This window comes from Drosophila pseudoobscura, chromosome X (assembly GCF_009870125.1).
Source record: "Drosophila pseudoobscura strain MV-25-SWS-2005 chromosome X, UCI_Dpse_MV25, whole genome shotgun sequence".
Lineage (NCBI taxonomy): Eukaryota > Metazoa > Arthropoda > Insecta > Diptera > Drosophilidae > Drosophila > Drosophila pseudoobscura.
The window spans coordinates 14,695,215-14,721,575 of record NC_046683.1 but is presented as its reverse complement, the minus strand read 5'-3'; the positions used below and the strand labels follow the sequence as shown (position 1 = coordinate 14,721,575).

General features: G+C 31.8%; 2 protein-coding genes across 2 annotated transcripts; one reads left to right on the top strand and one right to left on the bottom strand.

Moving 5' to 3' along the window:
- Window positions 1-4,162: 4,162 nt before the first annotated feature.
- On the top strand, window positions 4,163-5,605 carry LOC4814970 (mediator of RNA polymerase II transcription subunit 13). Its single transcript, XM_001354692.4, has 3 exons — window positions 4,163-4,959; window positions 5,061-5,233; window positions 5,320-5,605. Exons 1-3 carry the CDS (start codon window positions 4,187-4,189, stop codon window positions 5,391-5,393), a joined length of 1,020 nt encoding a protein of 339 aa, XP_001354728.4. The 5' UTR covers window positions 4,163-4,186; the 3' UTR covers window positions 5,394-5,605.
- Window positions 5,606-7,530: 1,925 nt separating this feature from the next.
- On the bottom strand, window positions 7,531-8,152 carry LOC26533286 (uncharacterized). The gene is made up of 2 exons (XM_033382877.1): window positions 8,012-8,152; window positions 7,531-7,947 (listed from the first exon to the last, which is right to left on the bottom strand). Exons 1-2 carry the CDS (start codon window positions 8,017-8,019, stop codon window positions 7,545-7,547), a joined length of 411 nt encoding a protein of 136 aa, XP_033238768.1. The 5' UTR covers window positions 8,020-8,152; the 3' UTR covers window positions 7,531-7,544.
- Between the last annotated feature and the right edge of the window lie 18,209 nt (window positions 8,153-26,361).

Sequence of the window (26,361 nt, the reverse complement as noted above, 5' to 3'; positions counted from 1 at the left end):
AGCGTTGCTGAGTTGATCTCGCTTTGATCTCAACCTCGAATCGGAATCTTCTTATATATGGTCTCTTTGGTAAGAGATTTCAAAAGCGTTTATGATATTCCATCGGTTTTGTTTTCTTATTCTTGTTGGGAAGCGGTTAATGGAACCTGATTTGGCCCGAATCTTAATTGTTCTTAATAAGGATTTAAGAACTGGATTCTACACAAGAAGTGGGTCAAATGTTAATATCGAGTGCTGCACTCTTGTGTATGTTTAAATATAACAAATTATATGGGCATTTAAAATGCTCCTCAGATTTTCGGAAGAGCTTTATTGTTAAGGTAAGAGCATGGGATTAAATCGATTAAATGAAAATGACAACAATAGACCCATAAGCACAAAGCTTTGGTCCTGATTTAGATACCAAAATAATGCAGAATTGTGTATTCAAATGAGTCATTGTTAGGCAACCCTATTGGAGTTCAACCCTTTTCACCCCTGAAGGACCAGAGCACAGCACCCAACCGCATCACACGCCTCTCTATAGAATTTCCCAAATTAATTTCTGTTCATATTTTGCGCTCCTTCAGTCTCAGCTTCAGCTTCAGCAGATTAACTTTACCTTGTTGCACTTGCCACTCTGCCGTGTTGCAACCATAAACAATTCAGCATAAGACTCTGGAAATAATTGGGTAATGAGATACTGCTGTGGATGTATGCAAAGAGCTGCAAAGTAAAATTAATTCAAAGATAAGTATGAGTATTTTCAATGGAAACCACACGCCGTACAAGCGGAGCCAAAAGTTTGCCACACACTCGAAAAATGGCAATTTTGAGCTGAAATTTTGTACAGTTGATCATAATGGTTCTTATATCCATACATATATATGTATATATTATATACATGTTGTCCTACGCCAACATCCCTCCTCCAGTGAAAAAATATTTAATCTATAATTCATTTTCATACAGAAATTTTAATATTTCATCGATAAAAGATGAGTTAAAGTAATTATTTCCATTTTGTATATATTATTTTGGCTCAATCCGAAGACATATTAAAGGACAACACAGCTTTACTAAATAATTTATCCGACTTAATTCGAATAACTTTGAAAAAAAGGGTAAAATATATACACATATGTAGGATGGTACTACTATTCGTACGGTAAAAACTATCTCATAGATAGCAAAAATATCAAAAAATGTAACTATATTTTTTTGAGCATCTGTAGGGTCAAAGGAAAATAAAGAGATTGTGAATTCATAAACGAAATATATAAATTTCTGCCTAAGAAATTTTTGAGATACTGTTCCCAAAATGCCCACAATTTGAAAACTATCTGGTTCCAATTTGATGACTATTATCCTTCGATGCTCTAAAACTTTTTTCAATTAAATCATTTTCTTTCTGTATTCCTGGGTCTCAAAAAATTTCAGGCTTCACTTAATTATTTACCAAGTAACAGAATATCATTTTGATAAATTAATTGCATTTATTAAGAAAATATTTCCATGCTGGCTGTCGCTCCTTTCTCAAATTTAGAAAATAACAATTTTTATTAGATTGGAAATAATCTTCAATATTGACAAATTTAAATTGGATTAGGTATACTATTTTGGGGCCTCAAAATATGGAATAAAGATTGTACATAAATTTGCACATACCTATGTATGTACATGTGTCCTTGACAAATTGCCTTGGGGGCCATGTCCAGCGGCATTCACCAAAAAATCAAATCAAATTAAACTTGTACCCAAAAAAAAAGAAAAAAAAAGAAAAGAAAAAGAAAAGCAAGGAAGGAAGAAAATATAACGAAACAGGAACAGGGAGATGCAGGAAGGGGGAAAATGTTTCGTTTGCATGGAAATTTGTGTGAGAGATTTTCAATTTTCTTTGGTTCCGTGCGGGTAGGGGGAGGGAGAGGGGGAGGGGCAGGGGAAAATGTACTGGGACAACTTGTTTGACAGCCGCTTGCTTTTCTCGATGCCATCGCTGTTGTTGTTGCTGCCGCTGCCGTTGTGGACTCATAAATCAAAAAAGTTTTTGACAAATTGCACATTAAAGACCACCCCTCCCTTGCTTTGTGTGTGGGGGTATGTGTTAGTTTCGTTCTGGCTTTCTTTCAATTAAATAGAAATTGAACTAAAAAATGGATATTGCTGCTGCCCTTGAAAATGTCCAGAAAAAATCAAACACGACACAGAGGCAGGCAATCGATTGATTCAAATGCCTTTGGCGAGGCGGTTAAGGCGGGCAGAGGCGTTGGACCGGTTTTAAGAAAATCAAGCTTTAAAAATATCTCACGAAATAATGTATCTTTTATGACACACGACAGCAACAAAATCACACAAGAAGATGCAGGAGATGCCAAAGAAGAAGCGCCAGATAAACGAAGAAAGTAGAAGAAGAGGAGCAATCAGAAGAAATCGCCATATGGTCCTTGTTCCGACTAAGGCGATACCCTAAGTAGATTTGGAAGAAAACTATCATCAAAAATAAACTATTGCCAAAAACCAAGAAATATATTATCTTACAGCTTGTTGTTCCTAAGCGAAATAATTGAAGTTCGGTGGTTAATAGTCATCAAATTTGAACCAAATATTTTTCAAATTGTGGGCATTTTGGGCACTGTATTTGATCAATTTCTTAAATAGAAATTTGTATGTTCCCTAGATGAATCCGCAATGAATTAATCTCGTTTTTAGCCTTTAATCCTGCAGAAGCTCAAAAATATATGGTTAAATGCTTTTGATATTTGATAATAAAATGTTTCTAAACACTATACAAATAAGGTATTATTGTCTGATAAGGCATACTCTTCCACTTTTAAAATAACAGGGCATCAAAAGCTTCATCGTCGCCGCCCCCGCATACCCTGCTGCTGCTGCGTCATCATCATCATTATCAACAGCAGCGTCTCTGCTCCGCGACTCGGGCTGCAGCTGCGACCACTGGTTGCCCCTCCATCACCTCCACCATCCACCAAGTACTCGTATTTTGCTCAACTTGGAAAATCTCATTATAAATGATGTACTTCAAATGACCAAGAAAAAAGGAGAAATAGGACAAATAATGAATCCCTTTGACTAGACTACCAACAAAAGGTGAAGGGTCATAAGGAATCCAAGTAAGTGTTTCTGGGAAGTGCCTACGCTACGAAATGCTTCTACTTGGGCAATCACTCGGTCAGAATTAATTTGGTGCCAGCAATCGTATCAATCCGATAATATCCCATCTATAGAAGAAGCCAATGAACTTTCATAAACACAAAAAGCAAAAAGATACGAAGAAACATACACGCTCACACACCAGCACACCGACACCCACACCCATACCCACAGACAATGAAACAATTATAAACTTTATAACAATCCTGCACCTGAGCCCTTTCACATCTTTATTGGGTGATTTTCATCATCTTTCAGGATTGTAAAATTCACTTTAACCCTTGCAAAGGCCAAGCGGTCGAAAGTGTGGGTGTCAGAAATTGCAGAAATTCAATAGTAAGCAAAATATACCAATCAGTAATAAATATCTATCGTGCACCTATTTATTTGAAGATCTTCAATATAAGAAGAGTATTGTTAGTAAGTTTGACATATTTATACGATTATAAAAGCTTTTTTAGTGATAAAATATATATTTTAAGAATTCCAAACTGTATTTTAGAACTTGAAGAGATTTCATTGTAGGAAAATTAAAACAAATCCCTTAGTGGGATCCCCAATCAAATGGCGGAATGTTTTGTTAACTTTGGCTTTATCTCTTTAAGAAGTTGATTTATGTACATACGTATTAGGAAATTATTTTAAAATATTTTCAAAGTAATGTTTTCATGAGAAGAACTTTTATCTGGGGGATGATGCCCAGTGACCCCCTGAAGGGTTAAGCAGAAGCAAAGCTTTATTTTGATCCTCTTTCATTCCGTTGGCCCCTCTCTCTGTCTCTCTCTCTCGTTCGCTCGTTCGCTGTTCCCATTTCTCCGCGCGTCGCATAACGGTATTATAACAATGAGAGAATAAAATGTTTCTGGTGTCTAAAGTGCTGTTGATTAAATCGATGATGCAGTCGATGCTGCTGCTGCAGTTGCAGTTGCAGTCACAGTCAGCGTCAGGGCCTGAAGCGTCAAGCTTTTTCGATTCGTATAAATACAAGTCTGAGCCTTTTGGCAGCGAGAGACGGCAAAGAAAAGTGCCCGCAGTCATGACATCAAACAGAATATGGCTCGTCCTGCCACTGGCTATGATGCTGGCGACACTAATCCTGGCCAAGAGCTCTGTCCAGGCAGCACCAGTCGAGGAGGTGGACGTGAACGTGGACAAGGGACAGAGCCAGAGCCAGAGCCAGAACCAGTTGAGTTCGACACTTGAGAAGGACAGGCAACGCATCGACTGCAAATTGACTTTCGATGCGGCGACAATGGGCTCGTTAGGCTGCCACGATGAGATGGACATGGGACAGGAGGTGGAGGCTGCTGTGGCAGAGTCTGGGGCAAGTAGCACGGCTAATAAGCCGGTCCAGCTGCAGCGCCACTTGAAGTCCCCCGATAGTCAGCCCATCTATGAATTACAATTGGTTGTTTGGCCCAGTGACATTGAGGATGGTGATGACTTCAATCCACTAGAGGACAGTACTACCACCACAACAACAACAACAAAACCAACACCAACAACCACCACAACACCAACACCAACACCAACACCAACAACAACCATAACACCACCCACTACCACAACAGCAACACAAATCTGGCCTTTGTATGAGGATCAATTGGCTGTATTTCCGCAAATGGACTTTGAAGAGGAAAATCTTGATTATTTCTTGGATGAACCGGTCCCAGCACCAGCTCCACCATCAATTTCATCAACCACTGCACGTCCCAGGCCCATAGATCCCACTGGCACGACAACACCAACCCCCACTTATGTTGTTGAACATTATCACGTCATACATCCCAATGGAACCGAAGAGTACAAGTACGTACCACACATTCCACACTACAGAAAGAGACAGAGAGAGAGAGGAAACATTTTAAATATTTTTTAAATTATATTATAAATATATTTCGATTCTACAGATTGGTGTTGAGCAACGGCCTGGCGAACTATAAGAAACTGTACACGAAACGCGTGGGCGAACAGCTGATCAATGTGCAGGAGGGCTACAACTCGGTGCCCATCGCAGGTCGACGCAATCTGATACAAACGCAGTATTTCATTGCCGATGAGCGTGGATACAATGTCTATAAGAGTGAGTTAGTTGGAGGTTGGGGGGTGGCTGTGGCTCCCCAAAATCAACCGTCATTGTCATTGTCTATTTCCTTTTCCTCTCTTCAGTTGAGCAAAACTATCATCAGCCAGGGTTGCCCAAACATTTGCATTACAAAGCCACAAAACCATCCAATATGTGAGCAAGGATGAGAAGGATTCTAAAATGCGCGCTGCACAGTGGAACTACAAAAAAGTATAATTTTTTTTTTTTTCTTTTGATAAACTATAATATAATATGGGCTATTATTGAATGGTATATAACCATACGAAGCAATCAATGCAGCATTTAGCAATTATTATAAAAATATTACAAAGGGACTTCTAATATATGAAAAAATGATTATATCGTGTATTCAGCGAGTTTAATTTGACTGCATTTTTTAGCGAAATTAAAGCATATCTGATCATGAGATCAAAGGAACTAGAGGAACCATATGTGTACAACTGAAGTATCCTTTGGTTTGTTTAGCGGCTTTAGGGTTTCTACCCTTTGGCTGGAAAATTTTGTTATATTTGATCTAATATTTGACCCACTGTTCACTTTTGGCTACGGCAAACGAATGGCGAAATAAAATGTAATGCCCACAAAATGATTTGCTGTTTTTTCGTTGGCTCTTATAGCTGTCTGTTTGTGTTGCCTTTGTTTTCCTACCGATGGCATGCCCTTCTTGAAGGTATTCTAATTTTTGTTAAAATTTTGTTTCTCTACAAATGTTGTTTCTTCTTTTCAAGGTCTTTAGACACTGTGCTCAGTCTTATGTTGGAGAGAATTGGCTATCGAGGTATATTGACAAATATTTTGTGTTCATTGCTTTATGACAAATGGCATAGAGTCTGTGCAATTTGTAATATAAAACACTTTTCAAAGCTTGTATTATACTAAAAACTAGCAGAGATTTGATGCTTCACATAAGACGTATGAACATTAAGTATGATTCCCTAAAGAATGATTATCGGATTACCATGATGGAAGCTATGACTATAAAAAAAAGATATTATTATGTTAAGAAGAAATTAGCACTCAAATTTGAGATCCTTAGTTGAAATCTATTGATCTTCAAGGGTATATGGACTTTGGTATGCCGGAGCTATGATTGCTGGACTCTAAACTGGCTTCTTGCTCTTTGCCTCCCCTTTGAATGTCCTGGATTCCGCTTAGGATTGTTGTTTTTTTCCGTTTGAGTATTATTCTATTTGCTGTTGCTTTCTCAATCGCACCGATGCTGATTGCCATCTTTTGAATATGCTTGTTGTTCTTGCTTGTGCTGTCACATTTGGCGCCCCGAGGGTCCCCGTCCTCGTCCTCGTCCGCGTCCCTGTCCCAGTACCCGTTCCGCCCGAGAATTGGATGGCGATGATGCTGCTCCTGATGATGCCATTTAGATGCATATCAAAGTGCGAGTATCTCACTGTTCTGTTGCCCAATCCTTTTCGCATTTTTGCATATGTATTTATTTATTTATATACTTTTTGCTTTGTGCCTAATGCCGCTGCCTCTGCTGCCGCCTTTGTTGTTTCTTTCAATTGTAGTTTATGGCTTTCAACCCGCTTCTTGGCACATCCCTCTCGTCCGATTTCCTCCCTTTTCCCAACACTCGTAGCACTCGTTGTTTGTTGTTTATGCCGCAAAGTTTTCCTGGTCCTTGGGCGTCAGCCTGTTGGCAGCTGTGCAAAGTTTTTGGGTCTCGGGTTATGATTATTTAAAGTCTTGTTTGCTTCTATTTTATGTCCCTGTATATGTCCCTCGATTCCAATGATTACCCCTGAATATGTATTTAAAAGATGATTTCAATGGAGTATTGGCCAAATTTTGTGGCATACCAGTACTCGTATTTACTTTTCGGGTTCACAATTAAATTGATGGAATGAAGACTTCAAACAACCCGAAATAAATAAGTGGTTGAACAATTTTGGGTCTACAGTTAATTACTGTGGGAACTCTATTTGGGGAGAGCTCTCTTGGGTGATCAGAAGCCATTTGTATCCGCCGCTATATCTCTAACTTTGAGTTGTTTTTTCCAATGAAGTACTCATTACTTGCTTCGATTAATTCGGTTCTGTGTGTGGAGGAAAGGAAGAATCAAACAAGATAACGAAGATGTGCGTGTGAGCATGTCGCCATGACGTGAATCTCAATCACGAGAGGCACGAGTTGAACAAAGACAAGACTCGCACTTTAGTTTTCTTTACTAAGTAACCAAGAAACAAAATATGTACTCAAGTTTTAGTGTTTTGAATTAACATTTCCAAAAAAAACGAAATATTTTGAACTAAACCTTAAATTTCAAGTATCAAGAGGTTGTATTGATTTTGGACAGCATTTTTCGCATACAGCTTAAGCAGATCTTGGTGCGTAACTGGGAATTCTTGCTGTACTTGACACGAGCGGTACCCGAATTGCGGTCCTTGGTGCTCGAGTGGTTTCCAGTTTTGCACACTTTGGTCAATTTGCGAGACTTATGGCCGGTAGCCATGTTCGGAGACAGGGCGCGATCCATTCCAATCCCTTCCGCTCCCCTGCGATGGCTGTTCTCGCTACTAAGCCTCCTGAGGTGCATGCGCAGAATTGTATCAGGTGAGGAGTCTTCAACATCTCCGCGTCTCACCAGCGTCTCCTCTGTAGCTTTCTTCATCAGTGTCCTACCGGTCTCGTGTCCACTTGGCCTATCAAATCGCTTGATAACGCTGTTGTTCCTGTCGACAAAAAAGCCAGGAGAGTCAAAGGAGTGACTTGAGCAGAGATTTGCAGACTACTTACCTAGACATTTTGTTTCGTCGGTTTTGATGGGAATACAAAAAATAATTTCGGAGTTGAACGTGACAACTCTTTGCTTGAGAATGAAAATGGGGAATAAATAAGCAAGTGCCGCACAAATTATTACTTGGCCTACTTTGGCTCTAAAAATGTACGGACATTCGCCAACGGACTATAAAATCAAATCCGTAACTGGCAGTACCATTGTTTGAAAACTGCTATGGGGATTGATTATAAATATCAAACACTATACAATAAATAGAATATAATTTAGTTGAAATATTATAAGATAATAATAAAAATTATAAGATTATAATAACAATTATTCAATAAAAATCAAGAATAACGATTATAATAACAATTATTCAATAAAAATCAAGAATAACAGTTATAATAACAATTATTCAATAAAAATCAAGAATAACAGTTATAATAACGATTATTCAAAAAAATAAAGAATAACAATTATAATAACAATTATTCAATAAAAATCAAGAATAACAGTTATAATAACGATTATTCAAAAAAATCAAGAATAACAATTATAATAACAATTATTCAAAAAAATCAAGAATAACAATTATAATAACAATTATTCAATAAAAATCAAGAATAACGATTATAATAACAATTATTCAAAAAAATCAAGAATAACAGTTATAATAACGATTATTCAAAAAAATCAAGAATAACAATTATAATAACAATTATTCAAAAAAATCAAGAATAACAATTATAATAACAATTATTCAATAAAAATCAAGAATAACGATTATAATAACAATTATTCAAAAAAATCAAGAATAACAGTTATAATAACGATTATTCAAAAAAATCAAGAATAACAATTATAATAACAATTATTCAATTAAAATCAAGAATAACGATTATAATAACAATTATTCAAAAAAATCAAGAATAACAGTTATAATAACGATTATTCAAAAAAATCAAGAATAACAATTATAATAACAATTATTCAATAACAGTTATAATAACAATTATAATAACAATTATTCAATAAAAATCAAGAATAACAGTTATAATAACAATTATTCAATAAAAATCAAGAATAACAATTATAATAACAATTATTCAATTAAAATCAAGAATAACGATTATAATAACAATTATTCAAAAAAAATCAAGAATAACAGTTATAATAACGATTATTCAAAAAAATCAAGAATAACAATTATAATAACAATTATTCAATAAAAATCAAGAATAACAGTTATAATAACAATTATTCAAAAAAATCAAGAATAACAGTTATAATAACGATTATTCAAAAAAATCAAGAATAACAATTATAATAACAATTATTCAAAAAAATCAAGAATAACAGTTATAATAACAATTATTCAAAAAAATCAAGTATAACAATTATAATAACAATTATTCAATTAAAATCAAGAATAACGATTATAATAACAATTATTCAAAAAAATCAAGAATAACAGTTATAATAACGATTATTCAAAAAAATCAAGAATAACAATTATAATAACAATTATTCAATAAAAATCAAGAATAACGATTATAATAACAATTATTCAAAAAAATCAAGAATAACAGTTATAATAACGATTATTCAATTAAAATCAAGAATAACGATTATAATAACAATTATTCAAAAAAATCAAGAATAACAGTTATAATAACGATTATTCAAAAAAATCAAGAATAACAATTATAATAACAATTATTCAATAAAAATCAAGAATAACAGTTATAATAACAATTATTCAATAAAAATCAAGAATAACGATTATAATAACAATTATTCAAAAAAATCAAGAATAACAGTTATAATAACGATTATTCAAAAAAATCAAGTATAACAATTATAATAACAATTATTCAATTAAAATCAAGAATAACGATTATAATAACAATTATTCAAAAAAATCAAGAATAACAGTTATAATAACGATTATTCAAAAAAATCAAGAATAACAATTATAATAACAATTATTCAATAAAAATCAAGAATAACGATTATAATAACAATTATTCAAAAAAATCAAGAATAACAGTTATAATAACGATTATTCAAAAAAATCAAGAATAACAATTATAATAACAATTATTCAATAAAAATCAAGAATAACAGTTATAATAACAATTATTCAATAAAAATCAAGAATAACGATTATAATAACAATTATTCAAAAAAATCAAGAATAACAGTTATAATAACGATTATTCAAAAAAATCAAGTATAACAATTATAATAACAATTATTCAATTAAAATCAAGAATAACGATTATAATAACAATTATTCAAAAAAATCAAGAATAACAGTTATAATAACGATTATTCAAAAAAATCAAGAATAACAATTATAATAACAATTATTCAATAAAAATCAAGAATAACGATTATAATAACAATTATTCAAAAAAATCAAGAATAACAGTTATAATAACGATTATTCAAAAAAATCAAGAATAACAATTATTCAATAAAAATCAAGAATAACAGTTATAATAACAATTATTCAAAAAAATCAAGAATAACAGTTATAATAACGATTATTCAAAAAAATCAAGAATAACAATTATAATAACAATTATTCAATAAAAATCAAGAATAACGATTATAATAACAATTATTCAAAAAAATCAAGAATAACAGTTATAATAACGATTATTCAAAAAAATCAAGAATAACAATTATAATAACAATTATTCAATAAAAATCAAGAATAACAGTTATAATAACAATTATTCAATAAAAATCAAGAATAACAGTTATAATAACAATTATTCAATAAAAATCAAGAATAACAGTTATAATAACGATTATTCAAAAAAATCAAGAATAACAATTATAATAACAATTATTCAAAAAAATCAAGAATAACAATTATAATAACAATTATTCAATTAAAATCAAGAATAACGATTATAATAAAAATTATTCAAAAAAATCAAGAATAACAGTTATAATAACGATTATTCAAAAAAATCAAGAATAACAATTATAATAACAATTATTCAATAAAAATCAAGAATAACAGTTATAATAACAATTATTCAATAAAAATCAAGAATAACGATTATAATAACAATTATTCAAAAAAATCAAGAATAACAGTTATAATAACGATTATTCAAAAAAATCAAGTATAACAATTATAATAACAATTATTCAATTAAAATCAAGAATAACGATTATAATAACAATTATTCAAAAAAATCAAGAATAACAGTTATAATAACGATTATTCAAAAAAATCAAGAATAACAATTATAATAACAATTATTCAATAAAAATCAAGAATAACGATTATAATAACAATTATTCAAAAAAATCAAGAATAACAGTTATAATAACGATTATTCAAAAAAATCAAGAATAACAATTATTCAATAAAAATCAAGAATAACGATTATAATAACAATTATTCAAAAAAATCAAGAATAACAGTTATAATAACGATTATTCAAAAAAATCAAGAATAACAATTATAATAACAATTATTCAATAAAAATCAAGAATAACGATTATAATAACAATTATTCAAAAAAATCAAGAATAACAGTTATAATAACGATTATTCAATTAAAATCAAGAATAACAGTTATAATAACGATTATTCAAAAAAATCAAGAATAACAATTATAATAACAATTATTCAATAAAAATCAAGAATAACGATTATAATAACAATTATTCAAAAAAATCAAGAATAACAGTTATAATAACAATTATTCAAAAAAATCAAGAATAACAGTTATAATAACGATTATTCAATTAAAATCAAGAATAACGATTATAATAACAATTATTCAAAAAAATCAAGAATAACAGTTATAATAACGATTATTCAAAAAAATCAAGAATAACAATTATAATAACAATTATTCAATAAAAATCAAGAATAACAGTTATAATAACAATTATTCAATAAAAATCAAGAATAACGATTATAATAACAATTATTCAAAAAAATCAAGAATAACAGTTATAATAACGATTATTCAAAAAAATCAAGAATAACAATTATAATAACAATTATTCAATAAAAATCAAGAATAACGATTATAATAACAATTATTCAAAAAAATCAAGAATAACAGTTATAATAACGATTATTCAATTAAAATCAAGAATAACGATTATAATAACAATTATTCAAAAAAATCAAGAATAACAGTTATAATAACGATTATTCAAAAAAATCAAGAATAACAATTATAATAACAATTATTCAATAAAAATCAAGAATAACAGTTATAATAACAATTATTCAATAAAAATCAAGAATAACGATTATAATAACAATTATTCAAAAAAATCAAGAATAACAGTTATAATAACGATTATTCAAAAAAATCAAGTATAACAATTATAATAACAATTATTCAATTAAAATCAAGAATAACGATTATAATAACAATTATTCAAAAAAATCAAGAATAACAGTTATAATAACGATTATTCAAAAAAATCAAGAATAACAATTATAATAACAATTATTCAATAAAAATCAAGAATAACGATTATAATAACAATTATTCAAAAAAATCAAGAATAACAGTTATAATAACGATTATTCAAAAAAATCAAGAATAACAATTATTCAATAAAAATCAAGAATAACAGTTATAATAACAATTATTCAAAAAAATCAAGAATAACAGTTATAATAACGATTATTCAAAAAAATCAAGAATAACAATTATAATAACAATTATTCAATAAAAATCAAGAATAACGATTATAATAACAATTATTCAAAAAAATCAAGAATAACAGTTATAATAACGATTATTCAAAAAAATCAAGAATAACAATTATAATAACAATTATTCAATAAAAATCAAGAATAACAGTTATAATAACAATTATTCAATAAAAATCAAGAATAACAGTTATAATAACAATTATTCAATAAAAATCAAGAATAACAGTTATAATAACGATTATTCAAAAAAATCAAGAATAACAATTATAATAACAATTATTCAAAAAAATCAAGAATAACAATTATAATAACAATTATTCAATTAAAATCAAGAATAACGATTATAATAAAAATTATTCAAAAAAATCAAGAATAACAGTTATAATAACGATTATTCAAAAAAATCAAGAATAACAATTATAATAACAATTATTCAATAAAAATCAAGAATAACAGTTATAATAACAATTATTCAATAAAAATCAAGGATAACAGTTATAATAACGATTATTCAAAAAAATCAAGAATAACAATTATAATAACAATTATTCAAAAAAATCAAGAATAACAGTTATAATAACGATTATTCAAAAAAATCAAGAATAACAATTATAATAACAATTATTCAATAAAAATCAAGAATAACAGTTATAATAACAATTATTCAATAAAAATCAAGAATAACAGTTATAATAACGATTTTTCAAAAAAATCAAGAATAACAATTATAATAACAATTATTCAATAAAAATCAAGAATAACAGTTATAATAACAATTATTCAATAAAAATCAAGGATAACAGTTATAATAACAATTATTAAAAAAAAATCAAAAATAACAATTATAATAACAATTGTTCAATAAAAATAAAAAATAACAATTATTCAATAAAAATCAAGAATAACAGTTATAATAACAATTATTCAATAAAAATCAAGAATAACAATTATAATAACAATTATTCAATAAAAATAAAAAATAACAGTTATAATAACAATTATTCAATAAAAATCAAGGATAAAAGTTATAATAACAATTATTCAAAAAAATCAAAAATAACAGTTATAATAACAATTATTCAAAAAATCAAGAATAACAATTATAATAACAATTATTCAAAAAAATAACAATTATAATAACAATTATTCAATAAAAATCAAGAATAATCAGCATCAATAGCCGAGTCGATTGAGCCCCGTCTGTCTGTCCGTCCCTATAAGCGCCTAGGGCTCAAAGATTATAAGAGCTAGAGCAACGACATTTTGTATCCAGACTTCTGTAATATGTCACTATTACACGTACATTTCAAAATTTCGCCCCACTGGAGGCGGAAGGGACCTCCACAAAGGACGAAAATATGTGGCATCCACAATATTGAAGATTCCAGAAAACTAAAAACGCGCAATCATAGAGAATGACAATATCTATCAGATTGCTGAATCTGGTTCTGATCGGATCATTTTTATAGCCAAAAGGAACAAGTAAATTTGCAGTGGCTACGCAGCGCCCGACGACATGTTCATACTGATTTTCTGTCTCTCTCGCACGAACTCTTTGTCGTGCCGTTTAATATTAGCCACGTCTGCCGGAGGAAAGCCATACTGACTAAGTATCGGGTATAAATGTGGAGTTGCGGTGTCCGCAGCAACTCACAACGTTCCCCCTCGTTACAATTTAGCTTCTAGCCATTCCGCCGTACGATTGAGGGGAACACACTTCTGACTGCCACACGTGGCACGTGTTTGGCCACAAAGAAAGGTGTGCCGCACGATCTTGCACCTTGAACAGTCATACAGTTTACGGCAGCCACAAAACTGATTTGAAATCATTTCTGAATCGTAAATATTATAATATATTATTATAATAAGGTTCGTTTTGTTGTATAAAAAGCCGTTTACTTTTCATTTCGTCAACGAAAATGTTTTCGTTTTGAAAACGAAGAAATCTTGCGGAATGGGAAAAAGAGAGCCCCAATTTATGTGATTTCAAAAGTAAATCGGAAAATTTTTAATAACAATTATTCAAAAAAATCAAGAATAACAGTTATAATAACGATTATTCAAAAAAATCAAGTATAACAATTATAATAACAATTATTCAATTAAAATCAAGAATAACGATTATAATAACAATTATTCAAAAAAATCAAGAATAACAGTTATAATAACGATTATTCAAAAAAATCAAGAATAACAATTATAATAACAATTATTCAATAAAAATCAAGAATAACGATTATAATAACAATTATTCAAAAAAATCAAGAATAACAGTTATAATAACGATTATTCAAAAAAATCAAGAATAACAATTATTCAATAAAAATCAAGAATAACAGTTATAATAACAATTATTCAAAAAAATCAAGAATAACAGTTATAATAACGATTATTCAAAAAAATCAAGAATAACAATTATAATAACAATTATTCAATAAAAATCAAGAATAACGATTATAATAACAATTATTCAAAAAAATCAAGAATAACAGTTATAATAACGATTATTCAAAAAAATCAAGAATAACAATTATAATAACAATTATTCAATAAAAATCAAGAATAACAGTTATAATAACAATTATTCAATAAAAATCAAGAATAACAGTTATAATAACAATTATTCAATAAAAATCAAGAATAACAGTTATAATAACGATTATTCAAAAAAATCAAGAATAACAATTATAATAACAATTATTCAAAAAAATCAAGAATAACAATTATAATAACAATTATTCAATTAAAATCAAGAATAACGATTATAATAAAAATTATTCAAAAAAATCAAGAATAACAGTTATAATAACGATTATTCAAAAAAATCAAGAATAACAATTATAATAACAATTATTCAATAAAAATCAAGAATAACAGTTATAATAACAATTATTCAATAAAAATCAAGAATAACGATTATAATAACAATTATTCAAAAAAATCAAGAATAACAGTTATAATAACGATTATTCAAAAAAATCAAGTATAACAATTATAATAACAATTATTCAATTAAAATCAAGAATAACGATTATAATAACAATTATTCAAAAAAATCAAGAATAACAGTTATAATAACGATTATTCAAAAAAATCAAGAATAACAATTATAATAACAATTATTCAATAAAAATCAAGAATAACGATTATAATAACAATTATTCAAAAAAATCAAGAATAACAGTTATAATAACGATTATTCAAAAAAATCAAGAATAACAATTATTCAATAAAAATCAAGAATAACAGTTATAATAACAATTATTCAAAAAAATCAAGAATAACAGTTATAATAACGATTATTCAAAAAAATCAAGAATAACAATTATAATAACAATTATTCAATAAAAATCAAGAATAACGATTATAATAACAATTATTCAAAAAAATCAAGAATAACAGTTATAATAACGATTATTCAAAAAAATCAAGAATAACAATTATAATAACAATTATTCAATAAAAATCAAGAATAACAGTTATAATAACAATTATTCAATAAAAATCAAGAATAACAGTTATAATAACAATTATTCAATAAAAATCAAGAATAACAGTTATAATAACGATTATTCAAAAAAATCAAGTATAACAATTATAATAACAATTATTCAATTAAAATCAAGAATAACGATTATAATAACAATTATTCAAAAAAATCAAGAATAACAGTTATAATAACGATTATTCAAAAAAATCAAGAATAACAATTATAATAACAATTATTCAATAAAAATCAAGAATAACGATTATAATAACAATTATTCAAAAAAATCAAGAATAACAGTTATAATAACGATTATTCAATTAAAATCAAGAATAACGATTATAATAACAATTATTCAAAAAAATCAAGAATAACAGTTATAATAACGATTATTCAAAAAAATCAAGAATAACAATTATAATAACAATTATTCAATAAAAATCAAGAATAACGATTATAATAACAATTATTCAAAAAAATCAAGAATAACAGTTATAATAACGATTATTCAAAAAAATCAAGAATAACAGTTATAATAACGATTATTCAAAAAAATCAAGAATAACAATTATAATAACAATTATTCAATAAAAATCAAGAATAACGATTATAATAACAATTATTCAAAAAAATCAAGAATAACAGTTATAATAACAATTATTCAAAAAAATCAAGTATAACAATTATAATAACAATTATTCAATTAAAATCAAGAATAACGATTATAATAACAATTATTCAAAAAAATCAAGAATAACAGTTATAATAACGATTATTCAAAAAAATCAAGAATAACAATTATAATAACAATTATTCAATAAAAATAAAGAATAACGATTATAATAACAATTATTCAAAAAAATCAAGAATAACAGTTATAATAACGATTATTCAATTAAAATCAAGAATAACGATTATAATAACAATTATTCAAAAAAATCAAGAATAACAGTTATAATAACGATTATTCAAAAAAATCAAGAATAACAATTATAATAACAATTATTCAATAAAAATCAAGAATAACAGTTATAATAACAATTATTCAATAAAAATCAAGAATAACGATTATAATAACAATTATTCAAAAAAATCAAGAATAACAGTTATAATAACGATTATTCAAAAAAATCAAGTATAACAATTATAATAACAATTATTCAATTAAAATCAAGAATAACGATTATAATAACAATTATTCAAAAAAATCAAGAATAACAGTTATAATAACGATTATTCAAAAAAATCAAGAATAACAATTATAATAACAATTATTCAATAAAAATCAAGAATAACGATTATAATAACAATTATTCAAAAAAATCAAGAATAACAGTTATAATAACGATTATTCAAAAAAATCAAGAATAACAATTATTCAATAAAAATCAAGAATAACAGTTATAATAACAATTATTCAAAAAAATCAAGAATAACAGTTATAATAACGATTATTCAAAAAAATCAAGAATAACAATTATAATAACAATTATTCAATAAAAATCAAGAATAACGATTATAATAACAATTATTCAAAAAAATCAAGAATAACAGTTATAATAACGATTATTCAAAAAAATCAAGAATAACAATTATAATAACAATTATTCAATAAAAATCAAGAATAACAGTTATAATAACAATTATTCAATAAAAATCAAGAATAACAGTTATAATAACAATTATTCAATAAAAATCAAGAATAACAGTTATAATAACGATTATTCAAAAAAATCAAGAATAACAATTATAATAACAATTATTCAAAAAAATCAAGAATAACAATTATAATAACAATTATTCAATTAAAATCAAGAATAACGATTATAATAAAAATTATTCAAAAAAATCAAGAATAACAGTTATAATAACGATTATTCAAAAAAATCAAGAATAACAATTATAATAACAATTATTCAATAAAAATCAAGAATAACAGTTATAATAACAATTATTCAATAAAAATCAAGGATAACAGTTATAATAACGATTATTCAAAAAAATCAAGAATAACAATTATAATAACAATTATTCAAAAAAATCAAGAATAACAGTTATAATAACGATTATTCAAAAAAATCAAGAATAACAATTATAATAACAATTATTCAATAAAAATCAAGAATAACAGTTATAATAACAATTATTCAATAAAAATCAAGAATAACAGTTATAATAACGATTTTTCAAAAAAATCAAGAATAACAATTATAATAACAATTATTCAATAAAAATCAAGAATAACAGTTATAATAACAATTATTCAATAAAAATCAAGGATAACAGTTATAATAACAATTATTAAAAAAAAATAAAAAATAACAATTATAATAACAATTGTTCAATAAAAATAAAAAATAACAATTATTCAATAAAAATCAAGAATAACAGTTATAATAACAATTATTCAATAAAAATCAAGAATAACAATTATAATAACAATTATTCAATAAAAATAAAAAATAACAGTTATAATAACAATTATTCAATAAAAATCAAGGATAAAAGTTATAATAACAATTATTCAAAAAAATCAAAAATAACAGTTATAATAACAATTATTCAAAAAATCAAGAATAACAATTATAATAACAATTATTCAAAAAAATAACAATTATAATAACAATTATTCAATAAAAATCAAGAATAATCAGCATCAATAGCCGAGTCGATTGAGCCCCGTCTGTCTGTCCGTCCCTATAAGCGCCTAGGGCTCAAAGATTATAAGAGCTAGAGCAACGACATTTTGTATCCAGACTTCTGTAATATGTCACTATTACACGTACATTTCAAAATTTCGCCCCACTGGAGGCGGAAGGGACCTCCACAAAGGACGAAAATATGTGGCATCCACAATATTGAAGATTCCAGAAAACTAAAAACGCGCAATCATAGAGAATGACAATATCTATCAGATTGCTGAATCTGGTTCTGATCGGATCATTTTTATAGCCAAAAGGAACAAGTAAATTTGCAGTGGCTACGCAGCGCCCGACGACATGTTCATACTGATTTTCTGTCTCTCTCGCACGAACTCTTTGTCGTGCCGTTTAATATTAGCCACGTCTGCCGGAGGAAAGCCATACTGACTAAGTATCGGGTATAAATGTGGAGTTGCGGTGTCCGCAGCAACTCACAACGTTCCCCCTCGTTACAATTTAGCTTCTAGCCATTCCGCCGTACGATTGAGGGGAACACACTTCTGACTGCCACACGTGGCACGTGTTTGGCCACAAAGAAAGGTGTGCCGCACGATCTTGCACCTTGAACAGTCATACAGTTTACGGCAGCCACAAAACTGATTTGAAATCATTTCTGAATCGTAAATATTATAATATATTATTATAATAAGGTTCGTTTTGTTGTATAAAAAGCCGTTTACTTTTCATTTCGTCAACGAAAATGTTTTCGTTTTGAAAACGAAGAAATCTTGCGGAATGGGAAAAAGAGAGCCCCAATTTATGTGATTTCAAAAGTAAATCGGAAAATTTTTGTGAATGTGAAAAACGGAGCCTGGCTGATTAAATACATTTATTGTAATTAATTTAAATCAAAGAGCCCCAGAGGAAACCCTTATACTTATCAACGTTTTCTAGAAAACGCAGATACTCGTATTTGATGATTTTTGCTAATTTCTGGATGGTAGGTATACATTTTATAAACATCTCAGATGGAACGGTTCTGCTCCATTTACTGTAAATTAAGCAACGAATTTTAGTCGGAGAGAAAACGAGTGGGAGGGTACGATGGAGAGGGTAGTATCCCATGTCCTTGCCCATTTACAATTATATGCACTTATTTAAGAGTCTCGAGGGCAACCCTTTTCCGGTTCTTATTGCTGTTGCTGTTGCTACTGTTGGTGTTGTTGCCGTCAGCTCGTATATCCGTTTCGTGTCGTCTTGGTCGTCCGTCGTTCGCTTTACGGCCTTTGTAATTATCACTTTAATGAACTTTGCTAGTTTGATAGCGAGACCCATGCCTCCCGTAAAGGTGGGCCCCCCAATAATGGGGCCAATGGATGCGCGCAGCGAGAGAGATGAAGCGCTACGTGCAGAACTTCTCCGGCTCTGGGGTGGGTGGCAGCTCTGCCTTGAGTCTTTCCACTGTTCCGATGTGGGTCCCGGTCCCTCCTCTGCACACCGCCTTGGCTCTTCACTGTCGTGCTCCCACTGCTCGTACTCCCACTGCTCAGCCATTTGCCATCGCTTTGTGCCTTTGGTTTTTATTAAGGAATAAAATTAGTGAGCGCGTGCCGGGAACGCCAAAAATGCCAGTTGCAGTTGTTTTTCCCGACCCCACTGCTGCCACTGCCACTGCCACTTCTGCTGCCCTCTGCGCCTCGTGCTGCCTGGAAGCCTGCGTGCCACCAGAGTGAAGCAAAAGGAAACGGAAGCAGCGGTAGAGGCTGTGGCTGTGGCAGCCATAGGAGGAGAAGCAATACTCGTAGTTGAGGCAGCAGTCGACAGCGGATGAGGAGGATGGTGTGGCAGTGGCGATCAACTAATGCAGGAGGCACAACAAAAACAAAAGTCAATGCTTTTGGAGACCGAAGTATTTTGTACCCTTGCAGTAGCATCGCTACTACTCTTTCGATTGCAATTAGATTTGGTAGATTGATATATTTGTAATACAACTCATGGACTCAGCTGCGGATGCATCCAAGGAGTCTGTAGTATCGAAAATGGCCTGTGCAAGGGTATAAACAGCTCAGGAAGAGGCAGACCAAAAAGAAAGAGCCTTACTCCCGTGTTCGTCAGCCAAGCAGGGAGCAAGCTAAAGCAATATGAAACGAATGTGCACAAAATAATGCCAGATAAACGCGCCAATTTGCAGTAGGAGAAAAACAACAACACACACTAAACAACTACACCGTGAGAAAATACAAAATGTTTTAAAATATACCAACCCTCGAATTTTCAACAAAATCGGATGAGGTTCTGTGAATAGAACCTTGGGTATTTGTCTGGATTTTGCGGATGATCTGGTTTTATTATCATCGTCCTGGATTACGGAATTGCCAATACCGGATCCGTAAACTTTCCTCAAGATAAGTTTTCCCCACAGTGTGCGGAAGGTGCAAAAATAGAGGAAAACTTAAATCGTTGGCCCATGGAAAAAGAGAGAGCGCCAAGGGGGAGCACAATATGCTGTTGCGCCCTCGTTCAGGCAGGGATTAATTATCGTATAATTATATATGCTGGGGATCACCATTAAATCGGGCAAATAAAACTTTCAATCCGGGCAAAAGAAAAACTAGAGCTGGCTGTCTGACAGAAAGCCACACAAAACGGACAGACAGATGCCAAGTGTGAATGCGAGAAATGTAAAGTCTGGCAACGAGAATGATGGAGGGGCATGGAGGAGACTGGGGTGGAGGGGAGCAATGAAAATGGCGTGCAAATGAAATTGCTGGGAAAATACAAATTGAAATGCAGAAATGGCCCGGCCAGGCCCGGCCCGGCCAGGACAAGCTCTGCGTGTGCCGCCTGCCTTCCCCTTGTCGTGGTTCATTTTTCACTGGAACGGCAATTAATCATAAAAACAGATTTTTACACGAGCTGACTTCATTTCCCTTTCTGCCCTCCTGCCCTCCTGCCCTCACACTGCACTTCTGCACTCCTTTGCGGCTCATACATATGGATCCACCGACATACATATGTATGTGGGTCCTTCGTCTCTCCTCGAGCCCATAAAATATGCAAAATATCTTGTAATGTGTTCATCAATGTGCGTGAGTATCTGCCGTAGTCCCCGTGTGTGTGCTGCAACATGGCCTGGCCACTGTTCGGTGCCCCGTTTCGTTTGGGCTTTTCTCTGTCAGTAAAATAAATTCATTGAATTAACAAATAGCTTCATGTTCATTTTGCACCAGAGAGCGAAAAAAAAGAAACAATTAACAATGCCCGGACCTGGGATTACGACTACGGGGATACCCGTTAACCAACATATGTACATAATTCCTCCTCATACGAAATCATATGAAATCTTGTGAAAGATCGGCAAGTATCAGCTAAGGACTTAAAGAGAATTCACGATGAATGGGAAATTGTAGGCTATATAGAAGGTGCTTTTCGGAGAAGGTGCTCCAAAATGTGATTCTGCTCAGGGTGTTACCCTACGATGCCGTGGAGTCTTTGGACTTAAGAAATATAATTTGCATGCTGGAAACCAGTGAAACCCACATGTGTCAAAGGAGCTATATTCGAATCGAAGAAGAACTTTGTGTAATTACCATCAGGCCACATGGAAGCATCGAATATCACAAACAATTAATTATAATTTTCGGTCGTCAAAGCTCAAGTCATAGATCCTTGCGAATACAATATACTCTAAACACCATACGATTGCCGGGTAGGAAACATGTTTTGTGCCCAACGCCTGCGACATAGGGGAGTTTTTGTTATACATTTATTTTTTTGTACATACATACGAGTTTTACGAATATTCTACCTCTGTATAGCCAGGAAATCCCTTCCTAGAACTGCCGAATGTCGGGATAAAGTTGATGTTAACGGCGGATGGGTGGAGGTTGGATTGGGTTTTGTGTGAAATGCTCTTAGTGGATTTTCGTTAAAAATTTAAATGTATTCCACAGTTGTTATGTGGTTGGAAATTCCCTTCGCTTTTTTCTGGTGGCAGCTTTGGAATAATTGGTGGGTCCGTATTTATCATTGGAGCAGGTCCGTCTGTCTCTGGATTTACGGAGCATGCTCTGTAATCAGTCCATAAATGGCAATAGTTTCGAGAACTAGCTGAGATTATACACCGGGGGATGATAGAGGTAATGATGGCAAAGCTCCACTAAGCTGTAATCCGATGTTAAAACAAACAATTAAACACAGAGTATGAAACTGTTAATAAGTTATTATAATCGTCATACAATATATAATTTCAAGCTCTATCTAGACACAACACAAAAAAAGAAATGTGGTCTGGACTAAGTGCTCCCAATATGTTGCTCAGAGATCGAATCAGAGATCCTTGGGAACCCAAAACCAAGGGACAAGCCATCATGGAAAGCGAATGTACTCCGGGGCCCAATCAGCCCCGACCAGAGACCATCAAAGCGGGGGCTCATTCAATTTGGAATGTTGATTCCGTGCATGAAATTCGTGCGAAATTCTCTCACAATTTAATCTTGCTCAATAGGGGTATTCCATTCCAGTTGCAGGCCCAGAAATGACAGATGTGAGTCGAGCGTCAGTGAAAAAGTTCATCGCATAATTTGCGGCATGTTCGCTAAAATAATGAATTTCCACTTGCCTAAACACAGGAGGGGCGCCGGGGGACAGGCGGGTGCGGGAAGCCAGCTAGTTAGTCAGTCAGACAGACAGACAGACTTAAGGGCAATTTCATTAGAGGTGCCAGCCGGCAAGCAAACAAAAATAATGGGGCAAAGAAATGCCCCCAAAAGAATGCAATTTGCTTGCAGTTCATAATTTGCTCAGGGCTGCACAGGCACGCGAGGATGTTCCACGAAGCGTTTTCGCGGAGTTTCACAAGCAGTTTTTTGTTTTTTTCGTGCCTTATTTTTTTCCCCATTCTAAAGGGGCCTATACCAATATTTGAATTTCTCGTGCTGCATTCTTTATTTCCATATTTATATCTTTAATGAACCTTTTGCCAGGCTTCATTTAGCCCGGCTAAGTCAGCCCTATGATAACTTGCTTTTTCCCCATCTTCCTCTTATTTGTTTATTTTATTTTTTGATGGTTAACCTGCAGGACAGAGTGTCCTTTTTCTGCTCGCTGGATCTCTGCCTTTTGCTGCGGTCGCTGATGAACTGCACACACGAGCCCCTGCCCTGACGAACAACAGCAATGTCCTTTTAGCACATCCGGCCCACATACCACCTGGCGTGTGTCCTGCCTCCCTTGGGACCGAGCCGAGCCGAGCCCGTTCCGTGCCCTTTCCCTACGGCCGCACAGCTAAACGCGACTTTCGCTGCTTAAAAGCCATTTTTGCATTTTATATTTAATTTTTTTCGCTCCACCCCCAACGCCAAACCCTTCCACCACATCGCATCGCCCTCAACCGCTCAGCCACAAGGCTCATCCCCACTATACCCTTGCCAAAGGTATGCGAATAATGAGCAGGAGCTTGCCCCACAAAGCCAAAGAGTTCAGCATCGAGAGCTGAGCTGAGTCGCTTGTCCCCTAGTCCATTAAGTGTTGCAACGTGAACTATTCTGACATTGCAATTGGGACGTACACAGGGACGTAGGGTCTTTGCTGGCTTTGATTGCACTGCTATGTGAAGCATTCAGCAAGAACTATCCGGATTGCTTCGCTATATCAAATGTCTGTAAAGGGGAATTATTTTTGGGGGAACAAAAATCACTTCTAAATTTGTATTTTGCCTGAACGATGTTTATGGCGGGGGTGGAGCAATCCCAGATCTGATTTATATTTATACTAATTGCTTGCAAGACATATCAATGTTCATGCATAGAAAATAATTGGTCGTAAAAATGTGTAACTAAATCCTTCACTTTATTTGAATTTTGAAATAAATTAAGGCAAATTTACCAATGATTTCACCATCCACATATCTTATTTCTTGGGAAAAGTCACACATCAACACATCAACACATGAACATAAACATACTCATATTTAGGTAAGATACAAAACATGTTTTGGACTTCAAATTAAGTTAAATTTAAGTGGAAATATATTCAAAAGATTATTAAATAAATAGCTTAGAATTTCAATCTGGCAAACACATAATTCCAATAAGCTTAAAATGGATGATAGGCCAATTTGCTGTGCTCGATAGTCGCATACATATTGTACGCCGTGATTATCTTTTAATGTCTTGATTAAGGTGAGGTTCCAGATACATATATCCAATATATTCCAAAGGGCTTCAGTCCACTCTGATCCACTGGCATATCGCATCGGACTGTGGTGGCTTTCCAAGGGTATCTGATGGCTTGGTCAGCTCCAAGCTGGTCCTGTTCTTGGCTTCTTGGTCCTTTTTCGGTGTCCTCTGCCCCCCTGTTTGCTCGGCCATCCTTCAGCTCTGGTTTACATTTTTTTTTGTGTCGCTGTTTTGGCTGTTTGCTGCTGTTGCCGCAGTGGCAGGCAAACATTTTCCAGCCATTTCCCGAGCTCTGGTGTGGGCGAGGCGTTGCGGTCCCTGTCCTAGTTAAACTTTGCCTGCTTTGTCACATTTGCAATATTTATTGCCTTTTGATTATATTTCAGCCCGCCACAAGGCCACCAAACAAAAAAACCCGCTTTGCATATACAGAATAACCTTTAAGATTTTTTGTTGGCCGATGTGTATTTAATGGAAAAACATGGGGGGTAATGGGCAAGGCAGGCCTGGCATTGACATTGACTTGCCTGGGCCGCTAAAGACACTGAAATGCTTTTAAAGTTCTTGCGGATCTTTAAGCCAGTCAAAGCTCGAATATGGGTACTTTTCCAACTGCTCGAACATGGTTTCCGGCAACTGCTCTCTTTCGGCGGCTTTTCCTGTTCTGCTGACGACTGACTCGTCTCCGCCCATCTCTTTAATAAGCGGCAAAGTTAACAAAGTTGCAGTTCAGTTAACTTTTTCTCTGTATTTGGTTTTATTCTTTTCTTTCGCACTCACCCCCAACCCCTATTTCTACCGCCCTGTTGCCTGCCCCCGCCACAAGAAAACCCAATCCATTTTCCTGCTCGTCCGCTTCCGCTTCCACATCAGCTTATTCTTTTTCTTTTCCTCTTTTAACTGTGATTGTAAAGTTTCATTGATAATTTTAACTACCTCGGATACATGTGTCTGTCTTTCGGTCCTTCGGTCTTTGGTCTTTCGGTCTCTGAATCCAGTGGGGGTTTTCCTTGGTAACTGGGGATGGCGGCGTAACTTCGTGCCGAGCTGAAAAGGCGCTTTTAGTACTTGTCAAAGTTTGTTTTTATTGTGTATCTTGTATAATCACTCTCGGAATGTTAAATCGACGGTAAAGTGCATTTATCAAAACCTCAAAGTCTGGTCAATCTTTCTTAAGAAGGGATTTTCTGCACTCGTAGCCTATGGGTTCAATTAAAAATATAAACATAAGGTGAAAAAGGTTAACAAATTAGTACGACCCAAGGGCAGCCACCACACCACCACCAAGGAACTTGTCCTCGAAGTCCTGCTCCTTTTCGTTTCTATGTTCCTTTTATTTGTCTTCCCT